The 14,336-nt window shown below is 40.4% G+C and overlaps 1 protein-coding gene across 1 annotated transcript in view; it reads left to right on the top strand.

The window, feature by feature from the left end:
- LOC110395616 (ALK tyrosine kinase receptor-like) overlaps positions 3,918 to 14,336 on the top strand; it is a 159,574-nt gene continuing 149,155 nt past the window's right edge. Inside the window, exons 1-2 of the mRNA XM_021390228.1 lie at positions 3,918 to 4,046; positions 7,692 to 7,856. Coding sequence (XP_021245903.1) covers positions 4,028 to 4,046; positions 7,692 to 7,856 — 184 coding nt within the window. The 5' untranslated portion in view covers positions 3,918 to 4,027. The remainder of the gene's footprint in view (positions 4,047 to 7,691; positions 7,857 to 14,336) is intronic.

Here is a 14,336-nt window from a genome sequence, read left to right as displayed (position 1 = left end):
GTTGCTCTACCAGGGGTTCCAGGTTACAGGTACCCATTAAGGCCTAGAAGGCTTCATGGCCTTAGTACGCTCTTCTCTGCCCCATCCTCTGCACACCCCCAGCCAACCAGCAGCACCAGACTTTGTGCATGGCTCTGACACGAGTACAGTGGCAAATGCAAGAAGTGGAAAAAAATTGAAGTTCGTCCCATCTAAATTCTGTTTTGAAAGAAGAGCGTGTTCCATGAGGATAACAGGCTTAAGGATAGCCCTTTCCTATTGGAAATCTGGCGATGGTTTTAGCTTTTTAACTCTTTCCTTATGCAGTTGTGCTGTCTGAACATGTCTTTGGCAGATCCCTCAGCAGCAGCTGAACTCCCTTCCCTGTCTGTTCTGAGCTAGTTCTGCTCAAAAGACAGTAATACCTCTCTTAGGCTGTGTCAGCACAGCTTTGACTTAGTACCTACTAAAAGCATAATCCACAGGATGCCCTCTATTAATAACTTATTAATAATTTTACTCAGCTCTATGTCTTCTGAAAAATAATTTGACAGGGTGAGGTTTTTTTTTTTTCTTTTTTTTTTTTTTACACTATCTAATGGAATCTTGTCTGTGAAGAGATCGTGATTTTCTGAATTGGTTTTGGGTAAAGAACCACATCTGACTAATTTTACTGTGGAAATAATTTGGGGTCATTCTGTTTGCCTAGATGATGCTCAGCAGCTGCTCAGCGAGGTGTCGGATGATTAATTTTTTTCTCTGTTACACTGAGTGCAGCTCGCTGAATTTGAGTACTCATGCATGCATTCAGAACACTGTTTCATTCACGTGAGTTGAATACCAGCTAAACACTGCTGACAGGAAATTCAATGAGTCTGATTGTCAAACAAAAGGGAAGATAGTGAGAGAGAGGGCACCAGCTAGATAAATGTGTGTTACAGTTATGTTCCCATGGCTACTTCTTCTGTACATCAAATCAGAATAATATGGACATTTTCAGAATAGTAAACGTATCATGACCCGATATACTTGACTCAGCATGGCATAGTGAGAAGCGTGGATATGAACTAATTGTTACAACAAATTCCAGTTTGGAAAGTGAGATAAAAACTGGAGAGAAATAAGCAGAATAATACTTTGTCCGGGAGAAAAAATGAATCTATGCTGTGTTATTAAAGATAATGCAAAAGTGATGTACCACCTTAATTCAAACATACCCTAACTTTCAAAGGAAGCGTTTTGCAATTTTTAAGTATTCTAATATAGTTTTGGGAATAATGGTATAAATATAATAGAGCAAGACTTCAATTAACACTAAATTAATGGAATTGTTTCATATAAAATAGCAGATGCTGTGACCCCATATACATGCATATAAATTCTTGTTTAACGATTAGATTGTCTTTCTGCCATGTGTAATGGTGCTGAAATCCATGGGGAGGAAAATCACAGGCGAAGGAGCGTCTGCCTAACTAAGCTGAAAGATTTGCTAAACAAGAAAGAAGAAACAAAATCTTACTAGGGAGAAAATCCTTCTTTCTTTTAGTTACTCTTTTCCTTATAACTTCTTTTGATCTGCAGATAATATGCAATGACAGTTCAACATTTTTTCAGTAATAGAGTAACATACAGCAAGACAACAAATGTCTTTTCCCCGTCTCTCAAGTATTCATTTTCTCTAGAGATCTTTCAGTCTTCACGCAAGAGGTCCCTTGTATGAATTGTCAAAATATGACAGTTCATCTAACTACTGTTTTGTGCCAACTGGAGCATGTTTTCTAACAATCACTGTTAGTCAGTACTTCAGTCTTCGGGTCAGAACTGGCACTGGAAGTGCACTTCCACTTATTGTCTTTGCTGCGTGCAGGGGAGACTTGCTGGACAAATATTTCTTGTGTGGAGGATGAGCTCTGTCACTACTACTGCGGGAGGAATGAAAATGAGAGCTGTTGTTGGTTGTGCTACTACCCACATCCCCTCCTTGCTCCTCTCTCTGTAGCTGTCTTGAAAGACTGTGCTTATAATTGATTGATAAAGGAGTCCCGGCCCTTTTCTTTGTAGCTTGATTTCCACCAAAGAAAGCAGCTGTCAAAGATATTGGTGATTCAGTCCCTGATGTGCACTGAGGAACTGGGTGGATATAAAGTATATGCTGTCATTTTGAAGATTCTCTTAACTAATAAACAAATGGTTGTATTGTTGTCATTTTCTCTAAGATGTGGCCCACCCAGCTGTGGATCCCCCCTACCAAGGGGCATTAATTTAAAAGCTTCCAGCATTAGGAGAGCACTGGTTTTCCTGAGGAGGAAAGCAGTGTGCCCCATGCTTGACTGAGAAGTTCGAGTATTGAAATCTCAAGCTCTGTTCCCAGTAGTCGATGCTATGAATCTGCAGAACAAGTGACATTGTGTGTCCTGCTGGGCATTGCTTCAATAAAATTTCATTTTTTCAGAACACAATTGTAATTTTAAAGGACCTCCTGAGGGAAACCTCGGCTTTTCTCTTTCAGTCTGGATAAGCGGTGCTGTTGGAGCTGGCTGGGACACACTCCTGCCATGCTCTGTACTGAAAGCAAGCCTGTTGTGTGGCTGCACACTTACTGCAAAGGTCGCCAGTGCAGGGCCAGGCTGCGGCCAATGCCACTTCAGGGCTTTGCTTTCCAGTTTGCATCCACCTGAAGCGAGCGCCATGAGGGAATGGAGCAATTTTGTCAATAAACTCAAGGCCAGGGAAACGTATGTGAAGATCTGCTGCTGTGGAGGAAGGTTGCAGAGTGATAAGCTAACTTGTGTGAAGTAGTTTTAAATTACAGCAAGGTCCCTGATGAATATAGCCTGGATCTCACAGTGAGGAGTTGGACTGCTATGCTGCCCAGCTTCAGCTGCTCTCTTCTTGCAGGTGGCTGAGATGCAGTGGGTGGAAGGAATCCCAAAGCCACGCAGCATGGAGCTGTACCATGGGGCTTCTCAATTTTTTCTCCAGTTTTTCACCTCACCTTTCAAAAATGATGCTGCTTGCACTTTTGTCATCTTCAGAGGCAGCAGCCCCAAGGCCGGGTGGTTACTGTCCGTGCTGGTATCTACCAGGGGTGGTTAAGGCCTCAGGTGCCCACAACACATCGCTGGGCAGCCTGTTCCAGTGCCTCACCATCCTCACTGTAAAAGACTTTTTCTTTATATCCAACCTGAATCTACTCTCTTTGAGCTTGATGCCATTTCCCCTTCTTCTATCACCACAGGCCCTGCTAAAGAGTCTGTCCCCTTCTTTCCTGTAGCTCCCCCTTTAGATACTGACAGGCCGCTATCGGGTCACCTCAGAGCCTGCAGGCTTCCTTGCATCACCTTATCACACCTGTACCTCTGTATCAGTGGAGAGAAATGGCTTGATGGGGAAATCGAAACTAGATTGAATGCCTTTTGCTCTTTTCTACTTGGAGGGAATAGGAAAGGCTTAAGGAACTGGCTTTGTCCCTAGGATTAATAACTGGAAAATCAATTTGTCATTTCCTTGTCATAAATTAAAAGCTTATAGTCATCATAACATGAGTATAATAGAGGTTAGTGAGTATTGATGGAGGTCTCAAAGCTCACTCAGCAGAGCACATCTCTACTATACAATTTAAATTATGTCTCCTCCACAAGGAATATCTGTCAATATTTGTAGAAAGAGACATTCCTTGCAAGAATATTTTATCCATTTCTGTATTGCTGGTGCTGTGATTGTTGGTGCTGGATGAAGCGTGCCCAGGAGAAAAGTTCTGGTCCCATTTTGATCAGTGTAAGTGACCTCTACATCGTGCACTTGTATCTGTAGGTGTAGTATAAATTAGCTGTGTTTAAGCTGATTACTTGCCAGTTAGCATATACATATTTGAGCTTGTCCTTTTGAGAACAGTGAAGCTCTGCTCTCTCCCTTGTCTGTCTTAGTGAGGTAAGAAAGCAAACACCCTGTCTCAAAAGAGTGATCAGCTGAGAGTAATAGAGAGTGATTTGTGAGAGTGAGAAGACTGGGGGTGAAAAGGACATGTAGAACTAGAAAGGAGAAGCCTATGAGGAAAGTATGTGCAGGTAAGATTTTGGTGTTTGAAAGAGGGCTTGGTTTAAAACAAGTAAATTTAGTCTGTTATTGAGCAGTTAAAGCAAGAACAATCAGAATAGTTTCTTTAAAAGTACAGGCGGTTTATATTTCTCTTTAAAATTATTTTTAACCTAAATAAGGCATGCTTCTGTGATGCACGCTTACACAAAGGATGTAAGATGATCCAAAGAGTGAATGATCCATAATTTGACCTGCAGCAGCGTAAAAGGATATTTTCTGCAGATTACTCTATTTTGGAAAATTGCTTATACTACTATTTTAAGTCACTTGTTTATCAGAAAACTCCAGTCCATTTAATTAAAACAGATGTAGCTGCCAGATATTTTAGTTGTTTGGGCTCAAATTATTGCTGATAGCTACTTTGATTAACATAAATTGAATTACTCATAAGGCTCTTAGCATCATCAGACATGCACAGATTCCACTGGCTTTTCAATTGGGTAGTAGCTTAATTTGCTTTTCAGTCTATAGTTGTTGTCCCTCTTGTATGCCAGAAACTAAAGTTATTTATGTCTACAACCTTTCTTAAACAGGTGTTTACCTTGATTTGATTATAAGCATCATGTTTTGTTTCCTCTTTAAAAGTGCGACAATAATAAAATAGACTTTAATAAGTTAAACTGTTCTCCAGCATCCGGTGAAAATGGATGGAAATGCAAAAGATTCTTGGACCAGGGGTTGTTTTTATGTAGTGTATTTTAAAAGCTTTTATTTAGCTTCCAAAGGTAAATGGCTACTTTGTGAGTTTAGCTAGGCTGTTAGGCTTGGAAGACTGAATTCTATTTGCATAGACTTTGGTGTGTTGCATCAGATAGCATTTCTTTGTAATCATTTCTTTGTGCTGAATAGGACAATAGAACTGAAATTTTGGTCTGATACGAGACTAATTTAAATAAGAGCTTATGAAGAGGGCAGATATTCTGGTGGTGTAGGGAGGGGACTGGGAGGACTACCAAGTTCTTTAAAAGATGCAAGTGTATTTTCATTAAATACAGCATACTCTTGAGATGTACAAGCCAAGCAGCTTCCTCTTCTATCAAAGAATAACCTGCTTTAAAGGCTATTCAGCTGGACCACAAGTGGGCGAGCTTAGAGGTCCCTTCCAACCCAAGGCATTCTGCAGCTCTACGAATATTGAATGTTTTCTGTATCATGTAGCTTGGTGTTTGATTGCTCTTTTTCCCATTTGGGCTTTGGTGTAAAGTTTAGTAGAAACTTAACTAGCATTTGTTTTAAATCTATAAAGTGTTTTATTTTTCTTTTTATAAAGAATAAGCAAGGGATGAGAGATAAAAGTCATCTGCAGTTTGGGTACAGTATTGTGGTAGCAAACTGTATATAGCATGAATGAACCACTCCCTGCTGCCTAAACTGAAGCATGCTTCATGTAATTGTGAAATTTATATGGATAACATGGAGACCTAAAGAGCACTGCAACACGTGCATTCAAATTTAAAGATGCGTGTAAGATCCTTGTGTATGAATTCCTTATGCTAGAGGGTTTCCATGGTGTTCAGAAGCAGTGAAAATGCTGAGTGAATGTAAAACAGCTCTCTGTGGTGACTGATGAGGAGCACCTGGCTGTTCCACCTCAGAGCTGAGAGATGAGGGCAGGGCTGGCAGCAACGTCTGCTCAGAGCATGCTACTTCAGGTCAGGGGTGGCAGGGGCTGTGGGAGGGCAAAAGGGGACAAAATGCATATATCCAACAGCTGGGGGCTGTTCTAGGGCTGCTTGCATTGGTGAATGGCATTTATCCTACTGGATCCTGGAGGCAAAATGATGAGTTTAAAGCAGGGGCTGGAGTTCCAGTTGGGAGGGGGAGGAGTGGACCTGCACTACCTGCCCAACACTGTGGTGCCTCCACCCAACTGGAGCTGCTGAAGGGGGAGGCTGCAGTGCAGAGCCCCTGGGAGCATTGTGTTCAGTGCTGGGGCCCCCTCAGCACCAGAAAGACATGGAGCTGTTGGAGCAGGTCCAGAGGAAGCCATGAAGATGCTCAAAGGGCTGGGGTATCCTCTCCTATGAAGAAAGGGAGCTGGGCTTGTTTACCTTGGAGAAGAGAAGAAGGCTTAGGGAAGACCTCATTGCTGCCTTCAAATTCTTGAAGGAAGCTAATAAACAGGAGGGAGACTGATTTTTTACATGGTCCGATAGTGATAGGTCAAGGGTTTTAAACTAAAAGAGGAGAGATTTAGGTTAGATGTTAGGGAACAAATCCTTTACTCAGAGGGCAGTGAGGCCCTGGCACTGCTGCCCAGAGCTGTGGGTGCCCCATTCCTGGAGGTGCCCAAGGCCAGGTTGGATGGGCCCTGGGCAGCCTGAGCTGGTGGGGAGCAGCCCTGCCCATGGCAGGGGTTAGGGCTGGGGTGGGCTTTAGGGTTCCTTCCAACCCAAACCATTCTGTGATTAAAAAAAATCAAATGTAAAAAGGAAAAATAGATTCTGCTCCCTCCAGTTTGCTATTAATAAGATGAATTAGCTGGAAAAATTATATTGAGGGCAATGGTATTAACCTCCAGATTACAAGATGTTGTATCACCAGGAGAATAGCCTGAAGTACAAAAATGTGTGCACACGAAGAAGAAATCAGATGTTTAATAGAGGATGTAATTAAAGTTTTAAAATATCAGTTAACTTGACTAATGTGGAACAAATAATCTGAATTCACTTCCACAGTAGATATTGTAGAAGACTCCAAAGATGAACTTGAATATATGTATCTATGTATGTATTTACATTTACAAATGCTTTTTCAGAAACACTGAGCTCTGAAATAGTTTCTTTTGGTTACTGAACAATGTGTTTAGTGCTGACAGGAAAAGAAAAAGTAGACCGATCATTCTAGGAAATTCAGTAATCTTGAAAACTAAAAGTACGTAAACTTCAGGTTATCAATATATTTTGTGTTAAACAACTTGTACTATGGTTTGACAGTAGACTGGACAGGAGGCAATGATTCATAGCTACAGCAATAGGATAATTTTTTTCTAAAAGAGAAACATCTCCAAAAGAAATGTCTGTAGGAGACAAGCGCTGGCTGTACTGCCTGGAGGCTGAAGTTTGCAGTAGCAGATCAAGCTTCTGATGCTGCTCTGAAGCACTCAAACCCAGGGAGTCAGAAAGGTGGTTCGCAGGGTAAAGTCCCCACAACTCCCAGCCTCTCCCACGTGCCTAGGATGTACAATTTGCTTTCCAGAGTCCTGCGCTCAGTGAATTGGAACGTGACTGTAAACTATGTTAGTAGCCTTTGCACTATAATGGCCCGTATGAATTTGAACAGGTATTCCAGAAGTGATTTTCTTCCTGACTCTCTCTTTTTTTTTTTTTAATGAGTAAACTAATTCCAATCAGTCTAGGTGATGCAGTTCCCTGCTTTATCCTGTGCTGCCCTCTTATCTGTTCACAAAGAAAGTTACTGGCTTTTGGGCCATTTGCTTCATCTGCTAATGGATCTCTCAGTATGGTCCATTTGGGGCATATTATTGCCTGTCACTGTGGACTTTCCCTCTAGCTACTCATTAAAAAAACGTGTGCATGTTTATATACCTTCCAGCACAGAGGAAGCTTAATTTACTAAGTCTGATATGTTCTGTGTCTGCTTTCTTTTTCCAGTATTTGACTGCAATTTTGAGTCTCCATGTGAGCTGGAATATTCCCTTTCCTCGAAAGATCGGGAAAGCCCCAACAAAGCCTGGCTGAGAGTGAGCGCGGAGGATATCTTACAGCTAAACATCCCGGATGGACCAGAGAGGGATCACTCTGAGAATACACCAAAAGGTAAGGCGAATACAGCTGTGTCACACATCCATCATAGTAGTTGATTTTAAAAAAAAAAAAAAAAAAAAAAAAGCTGCTAAACCAACCAGCCAAACATTTCCTCTTAAAATACTTTAGGCAGCTGTAATTCTTTTGCTATAGCAGGCAGTGAATTCAAGCAGTGTGAAAAACAGATGCAGTGTGATAAACAAAAGCAGTGAGGTTGTGTATGAAGTATCTGCTTTCATCTGCGTGGTATATAAAGGAAGCGGAATATCAAACATAGTATTATGTGAAGGTTGAATCAGGCTGATGTGCGTGGCAAACGATATTTGGATGAGAATAGTCCTACGGTGCCTGTGCTTAAGGTCATCCTGTGGTTGAAAGAGATTAATTACATCACTGAGTCTGGTTTTACCTTTTCTCTAAGTGCTGTTTACTGCTAGCTAATTTGCAAATAGTTGTAGATAATATCTTTGTGTCCAGGACTTAAGTTTTCTATTTGGTGAGGAAAATAAAAGATAGGTCTTGCCTTTAAAATATATATAAATTTGCCTTCAGCAAGAGCTAGGAAGCATAAAAAAAGAAGTATAACAGATTTTTCTTCTTCTTCTTGGATGAAAATGTGGTTTCTTGCAATTACTTTTCCTGCTTATAATCATAAACAGCAGTATAGTTCATTAAGATTTTAAGCTCTAAAAACGTTGTTAGGTGTATTTTTATCCTCCTAGGTGTAGAAAAGCAGAAAATTCTTAAGACTTCTGCTGTTAGTAAAACCTGCTTGAAACCTCTGCCTCTAGGGCTTGGGTGGTGTTGAGGAGAATAGATCTAGAGTGGAAAGGAGGGGGAGTTAGGGCTACAGGCTTTATCCAGGAATATGGAACAAAGAGATATGGGGAAGGTTAACTAAGATTATCAGAGTTATGGAACAGATTCTGTACTAAGAAAAACTTTATTCTGTCTGCAGTGGTCGTACTTTGAGCTCTTGCGTTGAAGAGCAGTCTAGGAGAAGCCATGACATGAAATGTGCTAGATGTAGATCAAGCAAGAGGAGATATATTTTTAATAATGTTATATCTGAATAAACTGTGATAATAAGATGCATAAATTAATGTTATAGAAGCTAGGAATATGCATCAGATGAAAGAAGGGTTGGATGAGTTCTTGCAGAATGCATTCATTAGTTTGTTTACATCTTTGGACTCAAGAAGCCTCTCTCCCAAAAATCTGAAAGTGAAAAGATCGTTTTGTTACTAGCCAGCACCAAGATGTCATTTGACTTTGCAGACTTTTAGTCTGACTGCTTATAACAGTCTTTATGTTCAGGCAAATACTAAGGAGAAGTTTCAGTGCAGCCTTTGTTCCTGTTCTTGAATTCTGTTTTCTCATCTCTATCAAGAGGATAGTACTTTTCCCAAAAAGCTATTATAAATTAATTTCCGAGGTGTCACAGCCAATTGTTTGAACGCTGATTCATCAGCAAACTGAATCATTTTAGTGGGTTCTGTGGATGGACCATATTTGTGCCACATGCAAATATATTCCAGTCTTCACATCAAAGAACAGACGTACACATAATAAATTTCTTGATACAAAGAAAGTTTGAGGTAAATCGGAATGTCTGCTGCTGAGAAAGCATTTCCCCCCCCTTTTTTTTTTAATTCTCATGCAAACTGGCTGCTAATGAAATTTAGAAATGAAAACAGGCTTGTTTTGGATTGAAAATAGCAGTTGTTGTTTCCTGGAATGGGAAAAAATGGGAGAATGGTGAATGATAAAGTTATGATAAATTTAAAGTTTTTTTTTTAATGTCCATTATTCATTAAAATAGAGGAAGGGAAGACTGCTGGCTAGCCTTGTAGCTCAGAAACAAGGCCATTATTGGTTGATAATTTCCAATAGGCTATTGAAATAAAATTCCATTTCTAAATCCATAGGTTGTGGTGGGTTTTTTGTTGCTGGAGCTTTCTTATCCCCTTCCTTTCTCAGTCTGGAATATAGGCGTAAGTTTGTTTTCTGCTCTTTTCTCTCATTCCACATGCCCAATGGCACATCATTCTGGTGGGTTTAGGTTTATGAGGTGCTGGGATGAAGTTTTGGGATGGGTTGTGTTTTTTTTGTTGTGGTTTTTTTTTTTCGTAATTGTCAAGTACGTTGAACATTGGTAATTTTCTCTTGAGCCCCTCTATAGAACTGTAGGTCTGCAACTCATAGATGACTAAAGTCTTTGCGTATAAAACCTCATTTGAAAAATCAACACTTGGAGCTAGCATCTCTCTATTTTAAATCACTTTAATTACAGCTGCTTGGCACAGATAGTTGTGTGGTCTGTTTCATTCTGAAATAATTAAGCACAAGTAATTCAAACCCCTACTGGTTCGTGCAAATTGCACTTCCAGTTATCTCAATCTCATTTCATCTCCTTTGCAGACAGTAATGCACAAAGATAAACAGATAACATAACTGGCTTTTGAGATGGCTTAGGTTATCCTCATCACTTGGCTATCAAGCCATGTTAAGACAATGATAAGACAAATGCCTTAACTATGATTCATTGTGCTTCGTATACCTTTTATGTAAAAAGTTTAGCAGAAAACCATTGATAGATCTCCTGAAGAGAGACACTGGAAGGAGTTTTGTTATTTATTTATTTATTTATTTTTGTGGGGGTTTTGTTTGTTTGTTTTGCCCTCTGCAGCATGGTGCAGCTCACTGTCTAGGAATTACAACAAATCATTGTGAATCGAATGAGGAAGAACAAGTTTTAGACGTCTCAGCATTTGATTACAGTCATATCTGAACACTGCGTTCACTTGACATGTTCAGTGTGTGTTCTCACACAAATCGCTGATCCCCTGAACAGGGATAGATAGTGAGGAGACAGAGTTAAATATTACATTATTCAGGGTTGGGAAGTGGAGGTCTAGTTTGCAAAGAATTGAAAAAGGATGCTTAACCAGACACTTGTGGAAGGTGAAATTTAATGTAGATTATTTGAATTGAAGTGGCAGGCTAAACATTCTGATTTTGGCATATAGAAGAGTAGATTCTGATGTGGTTGCAATCACTCAAGCAGATTTTGGGGTAAGAATAAACCTGTGGCCGTTAATGAGTTGGTTCTCACAATGTAAATGTCATGTTGGAATTTTCTGGGAAGGGAGTAGAAAATAGAAAATAATACACTTGTATAAATGCGTGGGTCACCTCTATCTAGAATAAATCATTCTTTTCTGGTTCCCTTACATCAAAATGTAATTTATCACATCTGGGAAAGTTGTTAAAAGAATGAAAATGGGCATGACCTGAAGTATGTAATGGCTCTCTTTTAGGAGCACTTAAATTGGCTAGTGCTGCTCTGCCCAGAAGAGATACTAAAAGGAGTATGTGGCAAAGGTTTATAAAAGCCTAGGCTTTTATAAAATGTTTATGAAAGATTTAGTGAAGTTTAAAAACTCCCAAAACTTCATAAAACACAGAAAGAATGAATGCAGAAGGAATATTCCTTATTTCTTCTAAAACAGAATTGAACACCATCAGATAAAATTAGATGTCAGGTTCAAAACAAAACCAAATGAGATCCTTTAGTATGTAATGTAGAGTAGAACCGTGGAACTGTTTTCCAGAGGCAACTGTTGGTGCTAAAAGCCTTGTCTCATCCTCCTGACAACTGGCCTTTAGGTGTTTGTAAGTGTTGATAACATCCTCTCTCAGTCCTTCCTTCTCGAGGATGAACAGCCCCACATCTCTCAGCCTTTCCTCATAAGGGAGACGCACCAGACCCTTATCATCTTTGCAGCTCTCTGATGGGCTGTCTACAGTAGTTCCCTGTCTTTCTTGAAGGAGCCCAGAACTGTACACAGTACCCCAGATAATATCTCCCTTGTGGGCCTTTCTCCTGACTCTTACTCATAGATGCCCGATCCTTTCATTGCCATTGCTCAGCTCCACACAGTCTAGACCTTCCCTAACGTAGAGCTCTACCCCACCTCCTCTCCTTCCCGGACTATCTCTCCTGAAAATCCTGTAGCCATCCATCTCAGCACTCTGGGCTTGTGAGCCATCCCACCACATCTCACTGAGGTCCAGGATATCCTAACCCTGATACTGGGCTAAAAATTCCAGTTCCCCTTGTTTATTTCCCATACTGTTTGCATTTGTGTCGAGGCACTGAAGTTGGACCCATCTGGAAACTGGCTTTCTGGCTGGCGTTCCTTTGTGCTCCTCTTCAGGGACTCTCCCGCTGGCCTCTGCCCCCATTGCTATCTCTGAGCAGCTGCTGTCGATGCTGCCTTCACTTCCCTTCCCCAGCAGCTTTAGTCTTAAAGTTAAGATGCAACTGATATGCTAACGACTGACAAGAAAGCCTCTACTGGTAGTATGTGAATCAAGTCTGTATGTATTGTAATGAGCAGTCAATCCATTGCTAGGCTTTCAAACTTTTTATTCATGAATAAGCAAAAAGATGCTATAAAAAATTCATGCATTCTGTATCACTGAATGCATTTATTTATTTTGACAAGTGTGATTAATTCTTAATTATTTATGATCCCTCATAGTATATTATACCAGCAAACATACTGCGGTCTATTGTAATAAAATGTGGGGAACACTGCAGATCTTGTAACTGTGGCAATATTTCCTAGGGAGGCAAGTTAGGCAATGCAGTTTGTGTAAGTGACAGAGGTAGTGGACTGGAGAAGTTGCACTTTGCAGCAGTATGGCTGTATGTGTTTGTCATGCCCAAATGGAAAGGCCTTTCCCCTCTCTGAAAAACGTGTAATGGGTCAAACCTGCCATAAATTTTGTGGTTCTGAACCGCTGATTCAAACCCAGGGTTTTCTGTACTACAAGGCCACTAGGAGACAGCTCTGAGTAGCAGGTGGCTTAACATGCATCAGAAAGCATGCCTCTCGAGAGTCCATTCCTCCTGCAACCTTCTCGCTGTGCAGAGAAGCACCATCAGGTTGCTGTGTGGCCTGTGGGCTCCTAGAGCGCATTAACTGTTGTCCCTGATCTAGGAGCACAGCAGAGGCTTGCTTCTGAGTCAGAGTTTACAAGGAAGAGGGAGAGAAACCACAGTGCACAGGTCATCATGTGTATTTAAGGAAGAAGGACCAGCTACGGGACCCAAAACAAGTATGCACAAACTGGATCCAGATCTGTGTTCAACTGAATGTCACCAAGTGTCCGTGTGCTTCTAAAAGTAAATGCAGATTTAGACTTGAAGGATTGGAAACTTACCCGCTTTTGTGAGAGGGTTGCCTGCTCCTCATTTAAGTCTTGTGATACTAGACAACTTAACTGAATTGCAGATTCTATTATCTGAATACTTCATAGTATAATAGAATGGTTTGGGTTGGAAGGGACCATTAAGATCACTTAGTTCCAACGCCCTGCTGTAGGCAGGGACACCTCCCTCTAGACCAGGTTGCTCACAGCCCCATCCAGCCTGGCCTGGAATGCTTCCAGGGTGGGGGCGTTCACAACCTCGCTGGGCAGCCTGATCCAGTCTCTCACCACCCTCACAGTAAGGAATTTCTTCCAAATATCTAGTCTAGATCTACCCTCTTCCAGTTTAAAGCCATGTCCCCACATCTTGTCACTACATGCCATTATAAAAATCCCCTCCCCAGCTTTCCTGTAGGCCCCCTTCATGCCCATGAAAACACGCAGTTACTTGATAAAAATTTCAGGAAAAGAAATCAGCAGGAGTGGTATGACCACAGTCTCAAATAAGAATCAAGAAAGAAAGAAGCCAGCCTGAGAATATGAACATGAGCTGATGCAACTTTTTAATGGAAAATGTGTATTACACTTTCATGAAGGAGGACAGGGGAAGTGGCGGAGATGACAGTGTCCTAGTCAGCCTCCAGTTCACTGAAAAGCTCTTATGTAAGTTCTAAAACATGTATATGCACATTACATTAATTTGGTTTTGATTTTTGTAATTATTACTGAAGAAGTGGAGCAAGGCTAAGGCTCTGAGCGCGTTACTCAAAGGGAGATAATGAACTGCAGGATTATAAAATGGCTGTTGACTTAATTTATGATTACTCAGAGAAAGAAAAATGATGAAGATAATATAATGAATAATATTTTCTTTCAGATTATCACTTTATTTACAAAAGAGTATAAATCAATGTGGGCTTGCAAGAAGCAATTAGTTGAACTTATTTATTGTGTGGGACTCTTAAGCAGAAAAAAACATTTATAACACTATTTTTTCAATTTTTAATGGAATTATATTTGAAGAAGATATTCTGTATATTTTCTCCTGGTAAACAGCTGAACAGAGTAGTTGGGATCATATTAGACAGAATGCTTCCTTTTGCATTAATTCTGAGACTGGTTTCAGGATATGCCTTAATCTCCAAGAACTGATCTATCTTATGTATCTTCTAAGCAAGATTTCAGAGTATTTCTTACACTTCTTTATTCATTTCTGAAAACAAAACAGAATTGTCTTCTCAGAATAACTTCAATTTTATTGGAAGAAAAAGG

Source organism: Numida meleagris, chromosome 3 (assembly GCF_002078875.1).
Source record: "Numida meleagris isolate 19003 breed g44 Domestic line chromosome 3, NumMel1.0, whole genome shotgun sequence".
Taxonomy (NCBI): domain Eukaryota; kingdom Metazoa; phylum Chordata; class Aves; order Galliformes; family Numididae; genus Numida; species Numida meleagris.
Note: the sequence above shows the minus strand (reverse complement) of the source record. Positions and strands in the feature narration are given on the sequence as shown.